Source organism: Calypte anna, chromosome 1 (genome assembly GCF_003957555.1).
Source record: "Calypte anna isolate BGI_N300 chromosome 1, bCalAnn1_v1.p, whole genome shotgun sequence".
NCBI lineage: Eukaryota > Metazoa > Chordata > Aves > Apodiformes > Trochilidae > Calypte > Calypte anna.
Genome location: NC_044244.1, coordinates 164,723,667 through 164,743,678, shown reverse-complemented (window position 1 = coordinate 164,743,678; position 20,012 = coordinate 164,723,667). Strand labels below are relative to the sequence as shown.

The 20,012-nt window shown below is 35.8% G+C and overlaps 1 protein-coding gene across 1 annotated transcript in view; it reads left to right on the top strand.

The window, feature by feature from the left end:
- PCDH17 (protocadherin 17) overlaps window positions 1-15,476 on the top strand; it is an 87,350-nt gene extending 71,874 nt beyond the window's left edge. Inside the window, exon 4 of the mRNA XM_008492466.2 lies at window positions 14,247-15,476. Within this exon, the coding sequence (XP_008490688.1) occupies window positions 14,247-14,929 (683 nt within the window). The 3' untranslated portion in view covers window positions 14,930-15,476. The remainder of the gene's footprint in view (window positions 1-14,246) is intronic.
- Window positions 15,477-20,012: the final 4,536 nt, after the last annotated feature.

The following is a 20,012-nucleotide window of genomic DNA, read 5'->3' as shown; positions in this document are numbered from 1 at the left end:
TTTAATTAAAAAAAAAAGGCCACTTCACAGTATGTCAAATATCTTGCTTGTGTAAAGGTAGAAGCACCTATACATCAGCAGAGCCACTCATTGTTATGTTACTGGCAAGAACTTAGTTGGAGCCAGAGCCGTGGTTTCAAGAAGGTAGTGGATTGTGGATTGCCTACAATTTGCCTCAATGAAGAGAAGCAGATCCCAAGGTGTTCCTTCAGGCATTCAAAATGCAGACCTTTTAGACATAAATTTCAACTGCGTAAAAACTGTAGTAGCTTGGTATAAGCATGGTAGCAGAGTATTAAGGGAGAAGGAAAGTTACTTTCCTTTTGCAAGAAAATAGTTCAGTGGAAAAATACCAAGAAACTTGATCTGAGTAGATATGGAACGAATATTCTGTGGAAGTCCCGGAAGTTATATGTGTATGTAATCCCTAAGTTATTAGTTTTGCAAGGAGACAATTTTCCTACCATTAGGAGGACAATGTGGATTAAGGAAAAGGTGACTCGTGGTCCTGAGATACACACCTAAATCCCATCTACATTAAATTAGGGGATATTTGGCCCTTAGATCCAAATGCACAATTTGCTGAGTGCTGAAAAGCTTAAGATAGCTAACGGGCAAAGCCAGATCAATAGGTATGTATCTCTAACACAGAGGTACACAACTTCAAGACATTAATTCCAGTAGCATTCATTGAAGGTTTAGCTTTAGGTGGTCGTGTGAGGAACAAGGAATTGGACTCAATGGGAGATCCCTTCTAACTTGAGGTGTTCTATGATTATAAAATAGCTAAGCAAATCTCGGAAGTGTTTTAGTTCTGGAGCCTGTCACCAACATGCTGAATGGCTTTTTGAGTCTATTCTTCTCCATTGCCTCTGTAGACAGCATAGGAATTCTAGCCTAATTTTAGTTGCCAGAAATTAAATTATGTGACTATGTCCTAAATGAGATTATTTCATAGCTGCTGTTAGACATCTTACAAAACTAATATTCAGCATTTGAGTCTCCTTCCTGTGGAGTTGGTTTTTTTTAGTCTCTTGACTGACAAGAACCCTCCCTTAAACAGCAGATTAGAAAGGAGGTTCTCTCTGGTTTGCTTCCCTGTTGCTGGGAGTAAAGCTTAAACAGGAGGGATGAAAAAGCTATGACCTGTCTTCCTGCTCACTAGGAATTAGTGTACATGGTAGGAGGAAACGAGGCTCTTCAGAAGACCTTAGCTGCAGGAATACCTTTTCCCTCAATACTAAAAAGACCTAAGCTGCCCTAAGAAAGCCCATGCTTTACAGCTTTGCTCAAATAACTAAATCACAGTAAAAGAAGCACCTTGAGCATTTCGTTTTTGCTACTATGAATGACATCAGATGTCAAATCACCAGCTTTTTTTAATCTTACCTTACAGGAAGAACTCATTTCTGTGTGCTTTCCCAGCTAGAAGCATTTCTTTTACCTTGCTAGGGAAGGGGAGTTTGAGATAAACATTGACACAAAGGTTAAAATAACTTCAAAAGACCTTCAGTTTAATATTAGCTATATGCAGCTACCTCCATCTTTTAGAATATTAGTGCTCTGCATGGTCTACCTAACCAAAGAACAGGATTTGCCATGCTCTTTGATCTTTTCAAAATACATTGGAATCTGAAATCAAGTGCTTTGCCTGAGTCTTGACTTCGCTAGCAACCGTAAGCTGAATAATATAATAACATGTAGAGTCCCTCTAAACAAAAAAAAAAAAAAATTATTAATCTCCAGAATCAGTCCGGCTGCAGTCTGTATAAAAGAGGGAAACACAACTTGATTAAGAGTCTGTACACAGTGACAAGTACCATGCTAAGAAGAAAGCATAATTTTTATTAATATACTTTTCTGATAGCTATATGTATGCTCTTTGCATATCTTGCCAATAAAGCAAAAATAATTTTACAAAATTACATCTATCCTTTTATTTATTTATTTTCCATTAACCATGTAAGCTAGAGGTTTTTACATAGTAATACTAGGGACAATTAAGTCTGTTTCAACACAGAGACAGATGCCAGATGTATGCATATAACAGTTACAGAGGAAGCATATGCATAGTATCAACTCTACAAATAGTCAGGCTCCCTAGACACTCCACAGTTTTGAAGCTAAGGGAGGGAATGTTTTTATGTTATAACATTTTCCCTTGGTAGTAGCAAATTAGCTGCCTTGTATCCATCTTCAGCTGGAACAGCAGAGAGTCACTTGAGAGCTTACAAATAAGTTTAGAGCTCTGCTAAACTGCTTCATAGATACCTGAGAAGTGGGATACATATCACGCATATGCTATAACAGGTGGACTTACTTAAAAATAAAGTTTGATTTTTTGGTATTTTTTTTCCAATAAGACAATTTTTTCATACCTTATTTCCTTAAAGAATTTGTTCAAGGTTAGGATGCTTTCATATATGATGATTAACACGAAATTTCTGTCTCCTTGGGAACTGAAACAATTCTTTTTCTTAAATAAAAAAAATAAATCAAAACTACATTTTATTAGGAAACTCATAGGCTTTATATATATATATACTTTTATATATATATATATATATAGAGAGAGAGAGAGAGAGAGATAGTAGATATGTAGTAGATATGTAGTAGATAGATAGTAGATATTGGGGCAAGTTTTCTATGCTTCACATTACCTGGAATCCTAGCAATAATAACTGCACAGGTTTCTTGCCCCTTCATTCCAATGGGACAAAAAGGTTGAGAGAAAGACCACCCAATAAAATTAGGTCATGGTGGAAAGCATACATGAAGTTGTAAATTAAGTACATTTTATAGTGATAAGTTCCAGTAAATAAAAAAATGTCTCTTTAAATACCCTGAGAAAGGTGGTTGCAATCTATGTCTAGAACAGGTTTTACTGCATGTCTGCCCCATTTTTGAGGGTGTAGTAGCTTCATTATCTCTACAGAGTAAAGATTTTCTTAAAGGAAGTCAATAGATTGACAGTGGCATCCTGAATCCCTCAGCTGCTTTAAAGGTAGCAGCTGCATCTTTAACTTGCTTTGCCAGAGCAGTGGTTTAGTTATCTAATGCTTCACTGTTCAGTTTTCTTTGAAGGGTGCTCAGATAAGTGAGCTAAGGGCACATCTAAGAGAAATTACCCTGACTGCATCTTACTTGGCAGTGATGTTTGTAACTAGCCTTTGAGTCTATCTCCAGGACTAAAATACACCTTTTTATAGGAACATGCCTCAGACGATGGGTTGCTAGAGACCAGGAAAATTAGCTTCTAACTGCTAGTGAGCTTATAAAATGAAGATATTAGTGAAAACAGTGGAACACATAATGACAACATCTTGGGAAATAGTTCCAAAATTGCCAATATTTCTTAAAGATGTGTTTTGTTACATCACAGTACTCTGACATCAGTACAAAGGTTGAAGGTATAACAACTGCAAAGATGACAAGTAAAAAGGTGACTTTCAGTTGAGCCTCTCATCTGGTGCAAATAAGAGTAACTAGCAGGAGAGATTTTCTGTAGTAGTGTTGTTAATAACTATAATCTCCTAAATCCTTGAAATATAAGAATGTGATATGAAACTTAAGGTTCCTGATGAAGGTGCTGGAGAAAGGAAAATGTGAATATTCTGAAGAGACATCTTCAGTACGTATCTTTCAGAGATTCATTTACAGTTCACAGAGAACCTGAAAATATGTATTTAATATCTTTACATGTACAATTCTTTTTGCCAAACTAATTATATTTAGAGAGTCAGATTTCAAAAAGGAATCCTTAATTATTTTTTCTGATCTATGTAACTGGAGCACTACCAGGCAGAAAGCTAAGTAGGATGATAGTATTATGAAACTCAAATTCCTAAGAGAATGTGGGTGCTTCATAAATTAGCATAAGGGTAATCCCATTCTGCAAATCTATTTTGAAGGTGGTAATATAACACAGCACCAGCAGACTGCTAAACAGTAGTCTAGGGCACCATCTAATCAAACAGTAATGAATATGCTACTTATTATGGCATAGGGGAGACTCTATATGAAACTCTTAAATCATTTCCCTTTTCCTAAGAATATATTTCTGTATTTGCTTGTCCAAGTGAGAACTCCTTAAGATGCTTGCACAACTTAAGTGTTTTTCTGAGAGCAGCATCATGAAAAATGTTCTTCCTTGTGTTCTTTCAGATGCATTGTACCTCCCGTGAAGTCCAAAGTATATGACCCATACACAACGTCAGCCTTTTAAATCAGAGCATGATACCCAGTGGGCTTTTCTTCCTAGTCAGTATAAACAGACATAGTCTCATTATGTTTGACAAAGGAAATGTTTAATGTAAATCCAGGCATGCTGTAAGGAATGTGGAAGAAACTACTCATTTTCACCAAAGTGGTCGGATTTTTAATGGCCCAGCATTCATATAGCCTTTAGAATTTTTTTTTGAGACTTAATTATGGAAAACAGATAGCATTTGCAAAGCTTTACTGCATTGACTCTGTTTTGGACAAAATCATGCTCCTACACAGAATATGACAGACTTTCCCTCAAGAGAGTCTACCTAACAGTCGTAATGTAAACAGAGACATCAAAAGGACATAGGAACAAATTTCTTCAGAAGCCTGTCATGTTTCTACTCAGTGGCACCCTCATCAGTCAGTGTCTGTAAACAAGTTGTCATATATAAATTTGAGACAAGCTTACAAAGCAAAATCTTGGTGCCTTCTAATTAAAGATTTGTATACTGAAATAATTGGCAGCCGGTGAGGAAGCCTCAGTGGTGTAATATATAGCTAATTGCTGGTGGCTTGGTGGTGTGACAGATGGGGATAGCTTCTTTAAATTATGGAGCTTTTATACTGGTATTTTCAGGAAATGTCAACAGCATGATTATATTTTCATTAGTGTGTCTTTCCTTCCCATTCATTGCTTTTGTTAGTCATAATCACTTGTTACCTCTTGTCTCTTAACTGTACTATCTATTAATATTTGTATAGGCTGGTGCACAAAGGGCCTGGTTAATGATCAGATTCCTAAACATTGACACAGTACAATATACAGAATTAGTATTTACAAAGTATTACAAATTAGATATGGAAAATATTGATATTATGATTATGACTAGCTAACAATAAGGTTAGTATCCAGTATCATGCAAATTCTGCAAGTGGTCACACAAATTTGGTTAGGTTTCAGACCTAAGAGTTATTGCATTTTTAGGTGCCATTACTGAAACAATTCCCCTGCAAAATCTGTGGAACTGCCTTGATCAAGAGTATGAAAATGTGTTACACAAAAAATGTTCTTTCTAACAGATCCACAAGCCTGTTCTCTTCTGTTAATTACTGCAGTTTTGTTTCTTTTCTTTTCCAGGAAACAGCTTTTGAGCTCCACAACAAAGATTTACTATTTTAAACTGTGAATATATCAGATAACTAAAGTTTCCCTGTAGCTCCTCAGCTAAGTGCAGGGCTGGCATAGCTAGTCCTCATATATTTCCTTCCTGCAGCCCTAGGCTAAGAAGAGTTTTTTATGGTGGGATGGGGAAGAGGCCAAAATATCTTTTCATAGCTGTCCTATGATCTTTTTCCTGCAAATTAAAGGAGGTGCCAGCCCGAATTATAGACAAAGGTTGGAAACCAAAACGAGGTGTTCATTAGCAGCCTCTTTCTCCTCTGATAGAAAGAAATGAGACACCCTTTTTACTAGGCAGACATTTTCAGTTCATCATCAGCTATGAAATTCTGTGTTTGTACTTTTGAGGAGCACAGTGAAAAATTTCAAGGGCTGTTAGCTGTACCTGGGCTGCAGATAGAAATTGTCTTTCTACTGTGGAAGTATTGACATTTTTTGTGAATTTTGGAAGCAGAGCCTATCCCTGTCTGTGACTCACAGGTCTGATTTGCCTCCAGAACAGCAAGGCAGAGGCCAAAGACCCATTGTTGGGATCTGTGGACCAGCCCGCTGTGAGGATGGAAAATTTTCAGGTAACAGAAATGTTTTCTTGCACTTTCACTGTCTTTAGACAAAAACATGTGATTGCTATTAAGTCATACATATGAGTTTAAAGCATACTTCTGTAAAAAAATGTTAGATGTTCTGCAGTTCTCCTTGTAATCCTGTAGTATTTCTCCAATATTTACGGCTTGGGACAAATGTGAACTAGAATAAAATCCATAGGCCCACCAGCTTTTCGTTGCTTTTGTATTTTATGTCATGTCAATATAAAAAATATATTCTTTTTATCCTGTGTGCAGAGAAAAAGCAAACAAACAACAAAAAAATCTCAAACAAATAGCAACACCAGGGAGTCTCAGTGTAAGAATTATAGACAGATGCTTGTAATTATAATACAGGATCATAGAGCTGTTTAAGTTAGAAAAGACTTTTTAAATCATCAAGTCCAGCTGTTAACTAACTGTTAAGTACCAAGTCCACCACTAAACTATGTCCCTAAACACCACATCTACATGCCTACTAAATACCTCCAGGGGTGATGACTCAACAAGCTTCCCCCGGACGGCATAATCCAACAAGCCTTTTTGTTAAGAAGTTTTTTGTAATATCCAGTCTCAACCTCCCCTTATCAGGAGAAGACAAGCAGATCCAAGAGGTTTAAAAAAGTGGCAGTCCATTCTCATTTTACTGCCAGTCGTTTTGCTAATCTGAGCTACATAATTGCTTTGCCTAACTGAAGGGAGCCTTTAAACAGACAAGCCAATATAAATACTCAGATTGGAGACAGCTCTGTTTAATAACAGCAAGCATGTGTATAGAAGAATTTGTTTACCTCTGCTCATTTATGTCAAAATCAATTGTAATTAAACAGAAATTCAGCCACAGAAGTAGTACTTCAGCTGATTGTTCTCATCAGAAGTGTCATATAGCCCCAGTGTACAGGACATGTCAAAGCAGCCTTTTTTTTTTTTTTTTTTTTTTTTTTTTGGTCCTGTTATAAATAACTATATAACTATGTACAGACTTTAGTTATTTTGTAAAGACAATTGCCTGTCTCAACTGAAAAAAAAATAAGACACCATTTCTGGTCATATTACCAGATTTACTGAAGTTCTGAAAAGCAGAGTTATTTATATTCTCTATTAGGCATTAGATGCCACTTACTGTCCACCTGTCTACACATATGTACAAGAAAAATACAGATTTTTCATGTCTGTTCAAGCCATTAAAAATATATAAAGAATACCTTATTTTATAAGTCTAAAGCAAGTACTTTGCTTTAGGTTTTTATACTTTTATTCTTTGTTTTCTGAATTCTAAATGGACATAATTTCAACAATGAACACAAAGTCACAACATAAGGGTTGAAATGAATCTGTCTCCTAGGGAAGTCAGTGTGAACTCTATGCAGGCATTCAAAGATGGATCTTTTTCTTTGTAATGTGAAAAAAGGGTCAGAAAACATGGGCATTACTGCTCACTCTGTAATGAAGAATGGACTATTTCAAGAGTGCAGGTAGATTGTGTTAGCAGTGTGAAACTGCATGCTTTATAAGGAAGGTGATGCACATTCTGGAATGGGTCCTCCAGTGTATTTTACATTTAGAGCTGTCAGTTGGCAGCCATTCCAGTCACCTGAGACAGCCAGTGAGCCATCCCTGACAACTAATGATTATTTTTTAGCTCCCATATTTATGGCAATGAGGAAAAAAAAAAGAAGTCCATTAGAAAGACGTGTTGATATAGTAGTAAAAACTAGGCATCATCTGTTGAAAGATTAAAAACTAGTAAATAAGTAACATACCTGAAAAATAGGCTACTATCTCCTAGGATTATGAAGTATAACAGAAGCTACTGACATTTAAACATATTTAGTGTTATTCATGTGATAATTTAGCCCCATTCCTCTTTAGCTTTCACTGAGGAACATGGTAATAAAATGTTACTTTCATATATAGTATGTCATATATGGTATATCATATGTCCTATTTAATATATTAAATATGATTTACTGGACTTATTCTATTACATTACATGGAGTACTTGATGCAAAGTATAGTATTCTTTATCTTATAAATATAGTACATGAAATATTAATTGAAAATGTTTGTATGCTGATGTTTTATGTACCTGGATTGTTTACTTCTAATTTACTTTCTGGCTTTGTGTCTGTATGTGTAATTTAAATAATTAAGGTCCAATTAAATTAGAAAAAATGCTGTATTTATTAACTCAGTTTGGTTACATTGAGTCACTGTTTAAAAGAATAGTTCTTGAGTTTCCTTCTTGTTATCATTATGCAAATTCATATAATTAGTGAGTCAAAATAAGATATCTCATTTTAGCCATTAAAAGGAGCCAGCTATCTAAAGCATTAATTAATTAACTTTACAGTGTTAACTTTATTTAGGGTGAAATCACTACCCATATTTAATTCTGTTCACAATATTTATGAGGAAAGCACAGGAGATTAAAGATAGCATAATAGAAGTATCTTTTGCTTTAACTTTTCTACAGAAGGTGTGTTAAATATAGCTTGTCTGGTAATACAGAACAAAATACGTGAGCAAAACCTCATGTTGCACCAAATACATACCTTGCATTGCATTTTCTATGGCATCAACATTAGTTTCATCCTATACCATCTTAAATTTCTACCCAGTATACATTTCCTACCTAGGTGAGTGTTGTTTTCAGATAGCTTGTTTCCTTTTCTTTCTGTGGCTGCTAATTTAGCAGTTCTATTTTAGTGGATGTCCTCCCCTAAGTGCATAAAACACTTCTGACTGTTTATCCTTAAAGCTCCAGAGAGTTAGGAAAACCTCTAGGCTGCCTCTGTTTATTGTACACACTTGCATTATTAAGGGTTTATTTTCAACAGGGGGAGACAAGCACAGAGATAAAGACTGATGGTGCATATCACTCTGCAGTGCATCTTGCTGTACAGCACAGTGTATGACCTATTTTACATAAATACATTTTTATATTTTTACCTTTAAATTGATTCTCTTTCCTTATATATACTAATTTGGCCCTTGGTGGTAATAGTTCACTTCATGTTTATAGTTTCTGCTGCTAGTACAAAAGTGCCTGTTCGATTTTCTTCACTGTCTGCTTGCTGTAGCAGTCAAAATTACAGGCTAATGGTGAGAGGAGCAGCATATAATGCATGATAATCAATACTCAAAATCCATTTCTTATGATGTGACATAAAAGACTGAAGTGAAACAACACATATTTTTAAAACTAGAGCACCAAAGCTCATGCAAAGCAGGTGGCTTTCACTTCAAGGTCATTCAGTATCTTTTTCTACTTCTTCTTTGGCTTCATATTTAATTCAGTCGCTGCTAGGATGCCCAGGGAGGAGAAACAAAGACGTAGTATAAGTATGAATGCAAGTATAAAAACTGCTTTAGCAAATACAGGAAGTAAAGACATGTCATGCAACATATATAACATATATATTCTATATGATATATCTCTCTTTTACTTAGACATTGCCAGCAAAGTTTGTATGTTTATCAGCAATAATGATTAATGAATATACTGTGTAAGGGTTATCCTCATCCTCAATGTATGTGCAGGCCTGTGCATAAGAGCTAATTTAAAAGCTTAGAACATAGCTTAGTTATAAAAAAATTAACCTAATCAGTCTTGAAGCATAGTTTCTGGCACAGTACTGAATACCTAGAGTAGTTAACTTATTTCTACTGTCAAAGGGGAGACTCACTAGATTTCAAGGACCTGAAGGTACTGCAGGAAAGCTGGAGAGACTTTTTACAAAGACATGTAGTGATTGGACATAGGGAATAATTTGAAATTGAAAGAGGAGAGGTTTAAATTAGATATTAGGGAGACATTGTTTACTGTGATGGTGGTGGGCCACTGAAACAGGTTGCCCAGGCAACCTGTGGATCTCCCATCCCTGGAAATATTCAAGTCAGGTTTGCTGGAGCTTTGAGCAATGTGATCTAGTGGAAGGTGTCCCTGCCCATACAGGGAGGTTGGAACTAAATTATCTTTAATGTCACTTCCAATCCAAACCATTCTATGATTCTATGAATCTCTGATCTTTATGTTTCATGAAATATTTTTTTCAATTAAAACAAATTTCAGAAAGTAACATTATTATTAAAAAAATACAGTTCAGTCAAGTCTTAGAATAAAAGATAGTGTCAAAAGAGAATTTCCCAGCTGTGTATTTCATATGCCATATGTGTAATTTCATATTGTCAAAAGAATTGTATGTAAATATATGAACATTTATTTAATGTATTTTAAGATAGTAAGACTCAGAACTATTACCTGAAAGACAGGAAGTTTCCCTTCTACAGATGATTTTCTTGTGGTTTAATGAAATAGGCTGCAATGTATTAAAATCTTCCCAAGTGTGTTCATTCAAAGTCTCTCAGTATGCTATGAGCTCCTGACATATTAAATAAGGTAAGAATTTTTTTCCTGGAAGTGCTACTTCTTTTTCTGTGAGAAGGAGAGGAGCAAAGTCATGGTTTGATGGAGTAATTGAAAATCATTGTAGCTAGCATGAAGCATCTTTTCTTAAAAAGGGACAAAAAATATTTACAAAAAAAGATATAAAGAATAGTTAAGATTACAACATAAAAGTTAGTTAGAAATTTGCAGGGAAACCTTTAAACATGCCAGAAAACTTCTAATCAGCATTGTCATGAATTTCACATAAGAGAAAAAGAATTTTAGATATGGTTAGAGAAATTCTAAACCAAACACTTGTTATTCTGCCTTATTGTATAGGTTTACTTCTAAAGACAGAGGCTAAGATTGCCACAAATCAATTCTGTAGGACTAGAAGGTAGAGAAAAGGAATAAAATTAATTAATAGAAAGCATGTGCAAAATGTAAAGCTCTACAATTAATATTTAAAGGGTTGCATTTGAGGCATTTTTTGTTTATTTCTTTTGGATTTCTTAGATGGTATGTAATCAAACCTGGATAATATTATCTGTTGCACGTCCCATGGAAGCTTGGAACCTTCATCTCCAATGCTCTTGGCCCATGTGCCTTTTAAAATATTTAATTTAGTTTCTTTGTGTAATTTTATGCTTTCCTTTTCTTGTTTTGTGTTTTGTTAGGTTTGGGATTTTTTGTTTGTCTGTTTTTTTGAGAGAGTGTACCAGTTTTATTGGAGTGTTTTAAGCAGAAGCTGTTTAATGCTGTAGAAGCTCTGGAAAACTAGATATAGAGAACTTTATTGGAGGTGAACTAATAGTTGGAATGAGGTATATAGCAATGTCCTTTATTTGTATGACTCCTTTTTCATTAAGCAATTTTCACCACATATGTTGTGTCTACAGTTACGCAGACACGAACACTATCTGATTCAAGTGAATTAAAATCAAAAACCAGAAACTGAAATGTCTTCTTTAAACTCTTCCCATTCTAGTCACTGTGTTAGAGTCCCAGAATTTGGGTCGGTTTTTATTCTTGTTTTTCATTATGATAACTATTATTGTACACTAAAACCAGGATGCAGCTTACTTTTCCTTACAGGTCATAAAATCATTAAGTGGTTTGGGTTGGAAGTAATCTTTAAGGACAATCTAGTCCCACCCCTCTGCTATGAGCGAAATAGCTTTCACTAGATCAGTTTGCAAAAATCCCTGTCCAACATGACTTGGAAATCCTCCAATAATGGTGCATCCACTTCTCTGGGAAACTTGTTCCAGTGTCTCATCACCCCCATATAAAGGAGTTTTTTTCCTCATGTATGATCTAGCCCTAGCCTCTTTCAATTTCTGCAGCCCAGGATACAATAGGCTTTCTAGACTATGAGCCCACATTGCTAGCTGGTGACAGATTTTTTCCCCAAGTCTTTCTCTACAGGGCTGCTCTCAGTCTGTTCATCTACCAGTCTTTATTGATAGTGGTGATTTCCTTGCAGGACTTTGCACTTGGCCTTGTTGAACTTCATAAGGTTTAGGTGGGCTTACTCCTTCAGCCTCTCAGGGCCCCTCTGGATGGCATCCCCTTATTCCTGACTGCACCACTCAGTTTGTTATAATCTTCAAATTTGCCGAGAGTGTACTCTATCCCACTGACTAAGCCATTGATGCAGGTATTTAGCATATATGTTTCAGTGTGGACCCTTGAGGGACACTACTCATTACTTGTGTCCCCTTGAGCCATTGGCTGCAGCTCCTTTGGATACAGTGATCCAGCAATTTCCTTGTCTATCTAACAGTCCATCCATCACACCCATATCTTGCCGTATTACCAGCAAGAATAATGTGGGGAACAGTATCAAAGGCCTTACAGAAGTCCAGGTAGATGACACCAGTAGCTCTTGCCTTGTGCACCAATGCAGTCACTCCATTGTAGAAGGCCATTACATTAGTCAAACACAATCTGCCTCTGTTGAAGTCATGTCTGTCTCTGATTGCCTCCCTGACTTTCATATGTTTTGATACATCTTCCAGGAAGATCTGTTCCATGATCTTACCAAGCACAGAGGTGAGCCTGACTTATTTAATTTTAGATTTAAAATCTTTCTGTTGCACTCTTTTCCTCAAAATTCACTGGATTCTCCTCTCCCTGTACCTAATTTTCTCTTGATTTTGTTGGTTTTTTAGCACTTGCACCAGTCTTAGATTTTAAAATCTTCAAGGAAGGGAGAATGTATACAGAATGACACTTTTTCACAGAACTGTATCATTAAAAAGTATCAGTTCTGAGTAAATTATTTCACCCTGATTTAACTGCTCGTTGTGACATAACAAAATTTCATTTAAATTTAAGTCACTTTTAATCATGTCTTTTTAGAAATGTTAACAGTCAAAGCTGTTTACGCTATTGGATTCTCACAGATCATCTTTGCTGTTTTTTCTGTGTCAGGTTTCTGCAGTTCAGCTGTCCACAAATCTGGTGGTGATATTATAAGGTTATTAGGAAGTTAGAAAGATGTTGATAATTTTTTTTTTCTCTATCTTTGGATCAAGAAGTTTGCTCTGCTTTTCTGAAGATTTGATGCACATGTCTCTCTCTCTGTGTCATTCTTAAATTTAAAGGTATACTCATGTTTTTTCCTAATTGGAATTCCAGTCATTTTTAAATACTAAATTCCTCAAATTAATATTTGAATCCCTTTGCACTTTTGTGTGGAATGCTTAATAGATAAAGACCAGTGTATATCTAATTGAAACACAGATAATAAAAGGATTTATTCAATCAGCTTTGACTAGCTAATACTGAGAAGAAGAATATAAAGCAACATGGATCAAAGTTAAGTTTTTCTGAAAAACAGTTTTCAGGTGTATTTCTGGAATTTTCCTTATCCCTGACATTGGTTTAGAATCATGTGTACAGTTCTAAAATGGTAAATGATAGCCCAAATCTATTCTATCAGTGTAAACTGACAGACAAGCTAGGGTTTTTAAAGTAGAAAGGGTTTTTTATGACTTTGATTTGTAGAACAGGAAGTATAAAAATTCATGTTCTAAAAATGAGGTGAAAAAAATCTATTTAGCTATGTTATTTGAGAAAAATAAGAATATAGGAATACTATCTGAAAACATTATCAGTTCAAATAGTGTGTCACAGTTTGTCATTCTTCCAAACTGTGTGTATCGAGCAAATCTATTTTCACTTACTTGCACCAAATCAAAAAAGGGGAAAACTGATTGCACGATCCATACTCATGTCTAATAAAATTGCAATATGCACTTTTTGACAAGCTTATATTTAATGCATACTGATGGAAAATTCTAGTTCTCTGTTCTCAGCAGGAAAAGTAGGCTCTTTAAGAAAACCTTTTTATTTTGTGACTGTCACACAACATAACAATTATAAATGAAATGGAGGTGACAAAAATGAAAAGCTAGCTTGCTGATTTTTATGAAGTGTTTGTATTTCCAGAAAGGCAGTCATTGCTCAGTTATTTGATTTGAAAAATTAATCCCGATAAAGCCCTTTGAGTTCCTTAAGTACTGTTCACTCTTTTCTAGGATGAGTTTTACAGAACAAAGCCTTACAGATTTCTGCAACAGATTAGTTTACAGATGAAGCTCAATTCCTCTGAGAATGGTTCTCTAATGACCTCTTTATACTTCCATCGGGCTGTGTGAATGCTTTAATGCCTAGAGAACAGACTTAAATAAATCTTTTGTCTCAACTAGCAGGTTTATGCAAACCTCCTGAAATATTTTAATTATGGCTTCTTTTTCTCCATAATTAAGGAACCAGATGTCAATTAGGACCATCACGTGTTGATGGTAGCCTATCAATTAGTTTAAAGAAATCCACTTATAATTAGAGTGTTTTCTCTTTCTTCTTTGTTTTGCAGAGCAAGAAGAATGTGTTAACTGCACAGATGAATGCAGAGTGCTTGGTCATTCTGACAGGTGTTGGATGCCACAGTTCCCTGCAGCCAGTCAGGCTGAGAATGCAGATTATCGCACAAATCTCTTTGTACCCACAGTTGAAGCTAATGTTGAGACTGAGACATACGAAACTGTGAATCCCACTGGGAAAAAGACTTTTTGTACATTTGGGAAAGACAAGAGAGAGCACACTATTCTCATTGCCAATGTTAAACCTTACTTAAAAGCCAAACGTGCCCTGAGTCCTCTGCTTCAGGAGGTTCCCTCAGCATCGAGCAGCCCAACCAAGACATGCATTGAGCCTTGCACCTCAACAAAAGGACCACTGGATGGTTGTGAAGTGAAATCAGGAGCCTTGGCTGAACCAAGCAGCCAGTACTTGTCAACTGACAGTCAGTATCTATCACCCAGTAAACAGTCAAAAGACGCTCCCTTCATGGCATCAGATCAGATGGCTAGGGCCTTTGCAGAAGTGCATTCCCGAGCGAGCCGAGACTCGAGTGAGATGGACTCTGTTCTGGAGCAGTTAGACCGCTCGGCCCGGGATCTAGGCAGGGAGTCGGTGGATGCCGAGGAAGTTGTGAGAGAAATAGACAAGCTCTTGCAGGACTGTCGGGGAAGCGACCCCGTGGCCGTCAGAAAGTGAGGGGGAAAATAAGGACAGGATGGCAGTTATGCACCTCTTCTGCTGATTAGAAGTAAATAAATAAATAAATCCCCTGGTTGAAACAGATTTACAGGAATGAAGGAAGACCAATGCTGCTTTAAGGCTTTTAGTGAACATCTGAAGTGCCCACAAGTATGTTCTTTTCACTGCTCTTTCTTTTTGACAGATAACACTGGTTTCATTTTAACCAAACTTTCATTAGGACAAAGTCGAGTACACTGAGAACAAAACGAAAGAAGGAAAGACGGTGCCATTTTGACAATCTCATAGGAAGGTGTGAGAAAGGTGGAGTGGAAATACATCTGATACTTTAAGACTGTCCTCAATAGCTGATGCTGACTTTACTGTTTACGTATAAACCCCAAGAAAAACAGGGTTGAATAATTCTGATCTGTGGTGGATTTCCAGCAGTCACCACAGGCTTCTACTGAAAGTCGTAAGAAAAAGTTCTTGTAGTAGTCCAAGTGACACCAAACATTAACATTCATTTGTGGTAAACATTTATGTACAAAGTTATCTGCCACAAATATGAAAGAAAAAAAAAACAAAACCACAAAACAAAACAAGAAAATAACAAAAAAAAAAAACCCATTGCAGATCATTATTCAACAGAACATATCCTGACCATTAGTAAAACACTTCATATTAAGGTTAAATGTAAAATTATATAGTCCATCTTGTCCTGCACACACATAAGCTGATTCACTTGATAAAAAAGAAGAAACAAGATTTTAATATCTATTTAGCATTTTAGTGTCCAACAAAACTATAAATAGTTAGTGGTAAGTTTAAAAAAAAATGAAGTAAAATAAAGTTTGAAAAAAAATGCAGTTTACCTTTAAGGGTAATACACAAAAGAAATTAACATTATTAACACTTTTTTACTCATTTGTGGACACTAAAATAGCTCAGGAAAGTGAAAATGTCTTAGACATCCACAAAAATCACATGATCATTTAAATGTGCAAATGTAAGAAGATTCAGTGTGTTTACATCAAATGACATATTTTTATTGATTTATTGCAGATTCAGTGCATATGAGCCAAATTGTTGAGTGTATAAGAGCTATATTGTGTATTTTATTAAATTAATATATAGTTGTGTTGCAAAAATATTTGGGCTTATATTGTAAATGGCAAGTGTTGCCTCAGTAGCTGTCGAACTCTATGAGTTTTGTTTTTTCCTGCTTCCTTTTCCCCATGGATTGTGGGAAGCAGCGCCTCAGAGCAAAGTCTCTTGTTTAATGTATGGTCTACGAAGTACTGCAGTACATAATCTGTTCAAAATGTGTTTGAGTGAGCTGATGGAGCTAACCGAACGGCCTACAAGTACATCCATCAGTCATGGTTATGTGCAAGTCCTTGTAGAAGCTTCTCTTGCAAACTCATGTTTAATAACAAAAATTACGCTTGAACCAACATCTGGAACCTCCTTGTTTTGTTTTTTTTCCCCAAACACATGCAGCCAGCCTGTTCAGTGTAGGGTATTTGACTTCCTAAGGGATGCCACCATTTTGAAAGTTTTGCTATTAAGTTCATAGGGCCAAAAAACACATCAGTGCCATTGTGGCATGGGCAGTATTTTATTTGATTATTTAGATTGTTCAATTGCTTACTGCAGTTCTAGATATACACTGTTTATTTTGGGGGGTGAATTTAGTTTTATTTTTATTTGTTCTGAAAAGTGCAGAATAATTTGGGATAAAGATTCTAGTTTTTTATTATTTTTTCTAAGGGTGTTTTTATTGCATTTGAAAAAAAAAATCAAAATTGCCGTTAGATGGAATTTTAAAAGATATCCCCACTCAAAATGAACTTGCATGGAATAAGAAGCAGAAAAATAAGAAGTTTAGCTCAGGATTTGTCCCTTAAATACTTCAGATACTCTGTTGGCAATACCAGTATGATACATCGTTTAAAAATGGTGTAATGAGTTTATTATGTTTAACCTGTACTATACAAGCATATACAAAAGAGGTTGGCAATCTCAAATCCAATAAAGCCATAGTGTTCATCAGTTCAAGAAAGTCAATCTAACAATCTGTTTGGATGTTGGTATTGCTGTTAAATGGTGACTTTAGCTAGTCAGTCCTACAATGAATTGTCTTTGGGAGACAACCATTCTGACAGTTTGCTTTTAGCTCCTCCTGTTAAAAAAGTCCACAATCACATGTTAAAAAAAAAAATAAGGACCTTGTACATGTTTTATCAAGCTACTCTCCATGTTTTGGACAATTTATGTATCTAAAATGTGGTGTTGTCTGTGTTATAAGATTTCTTTAATTTTTTTTTTCTGGCCAGGAGATCCAAGATTGGTTTTGCTTGATAGCTTGATAGCTTGAAATTCCATAGTGGAAAGGATTTCTCATTGTTTTATCAGTCTCTTATACGTATTTTCATGGTGCCCATCACTTTAATGTCTGTGCACCAAGTCTGTAGCTCTGCCAGTGAGATCCACTATTCAGCAAAATCTAAGCCAGTATGTAAATGCAGTCAAGTGATGGAGATTTGTGTATTTTAGAAATTATTTTAACACTGAGTAACCAATTGTACAATTCATTGTATGTTTCTGAAGACATAAAACCACAACATTCTGAGAAAGGGCTGTGCCAATGTAAGAGGAATTTACCTTAAGGCTCTCTGTCACTAGTGATTTACTAGCTTTAGCTGTTTAACACATTATCTGTATTTAGTAGCTATTATTTATTTACCACTCTGAGGTAATTCAGAAGTCATGACTCACAGCTTTATAGAAGAGTTTAGGAAATCTTGCTTTTATTTAATTTGGCTGACAGCTGCCTTTTGTTGTTAGATCTCTGGCATACTGCTTCCAATAAGGATATCCCAGGCTGAAAAATATTTTTCACAATTTACAGTAGTTATATAATGAACCAATAAACCTCAGAATTTATAGAATGTGAGTTTTGCTGGTTCAGTTAAAATTAACATGCTTCTGTGTGACGGAAGTAACTACACACAAAAGGATTGAAAAAAAGTGTTATTTCTCTATGGTATTTCTACTATCATCACTGGAAGAAGAGGCAGCAATGAAAGATAAAGTTTATGAGTTATTTCTCTCATTCCTTATGTACATGTTTTATTAGTCTGAAATAAAATATCTGTCACATGATTATAATGAGAATGGCTGAGTTAAGGGAGGCGAGTTAAGGGAGGTGAGTTAAGTAACTAATAAAATTGTACTGTACACTGTGAACAGTGAAAAAGGCATTCTCTATGTTTATTTTTTTTATTAATGAAAGCCAACAACTGGGAGTTCCTTTAACAACTGGCCGATCAATTCAGGATTCAAAATAAGACCTTTTCTTTCCTGTGTTTTTTCTTGGCATACTAATCAGGAAAGAGATTCTTCTGAGCAGTGATTTGCCACTTGAGAATACAGGTTTCCCAGTCCAAGTTACCCCTAGCAGTCAAATATTACTCATAGTGAACCAGAGTACAAAATTCAAATAAACTTCCAAGATGATTGCTGTCTAAAGGAAGGGAAATTGCTGAGGTCAAGAAGGAGTCTGAAGCCTAGCATAATATACACCCACTCACTATTGTTTAATTACTTTCTTTTGACATCAGGCAGTGATTATTGCATTAATTCAAATGGGAGTTTTGGCTATCAAGATTTGTTGATTTGAAGTGTAATTGAATGAAACCTGATTAAAGGTTTTTGACTTCTCTGGCCCAATTGTGATGCAGGTTGGTATTTGCATTTATCAGCCCCTGTCTCCCCATATGGCTCAAAGTTGCACCAATGACTGGTGAATGACACACAAAAAAAAATCCAAACAAAAGCAGCATACATTGTATGGATTATCTCAACCGCTATTGTTTAATGGCTGTGTTTAATGTGACCTATCTGGAAAATGAGGACTACGAATAAAAAGCAATTACTAATAGTGGTGTTTCCTGCTTTTGCATTCATTAACACAGAAGAAATGTGTTAAACACTGCATACCACAGGGAGCCTGATGGTAATTACTTCGGAAAAGCAACTTGTGGCAATGCGGCTGTTACAGCTAGTTATCAGTTTGCCAAAAAAATGACAGTTCTTGCTTCATTTATTAGAAATGTGTAACCGTTTTCTCTCAACAGGAAGGTGGTAAAGAGATTTCATCAAGCTGGGTAGGTTTATCTTTTAAGCAGCTGATGTGCTGAATCCCTACAGGCTGTTATTTGTTCATAGAGAACCAGAGCTGAATAAAGGATAATTTGTTTTAGTACAGTGGTGTAAGTTCACCAAAAGCATTATAAATGAGGGTGCAAGTTCTCAAAGACTGTCAGCCCAACATCAAAGCACTGCTTGAGTATACAAGAAAAAAAGTCTGAAGAATGCAAAGAGTTTGGTTTGGTTTGGTTTGGTTGGCTGTTGTTTTTATTTTAATACAAAAATATGATGCAGTTCCATGTCTGGTTGTTTGAGTGCTTTATTATAATTTAACATTTACAATTACCTGTTTGGTTTTTGTTCTCTTTGAGGACCGTGATCAGTCCCCTCAGAGTGGGGGTGTGAGGTCAGAGTGACCCTTTTTGTCTGCTCCTGTGTGATTGACAGCATATCATATAGCTTAAAGCCTCCAAACTGCTTTGGGATTTTTTTAGGTTTTGGAGGGTTTGGTTTTGGTTTGGGTTGTTTGTGTCAGGTAATTTTTTTTTCTTAGTTTTTTTGTTTTGTTTTGTTTTTTTAACTAATAAATAAGTAAATATGCATTGCTTTTGACAGTCAGACTGCATATTAGTTTGTTCTGAATACTACACATATTATGAAGATACATCCTAGTCCTGCAGGCAGAATTACCTTTTACCCATAGCATGTTTTCTGCAAGTTTTTCAGAGACAAAACCAGCCTGCATCTAATTAGCTGGCTATCTTAGGCGCAGAAAACCCCTATTGTTTCCTTCCTTTTTCCCTGCTACATATATTTGTCTTTCTACAGGCTGAATTCCAAAATCTAGCAAGCTACTGTCTGTGCAAAGTCCTGCCAGAATGTGCCTTATGCTGCTGAAGGCCTCATTGGACATGGGTTGTTGCTGTCTTGCTGTCTTCAACTGTGT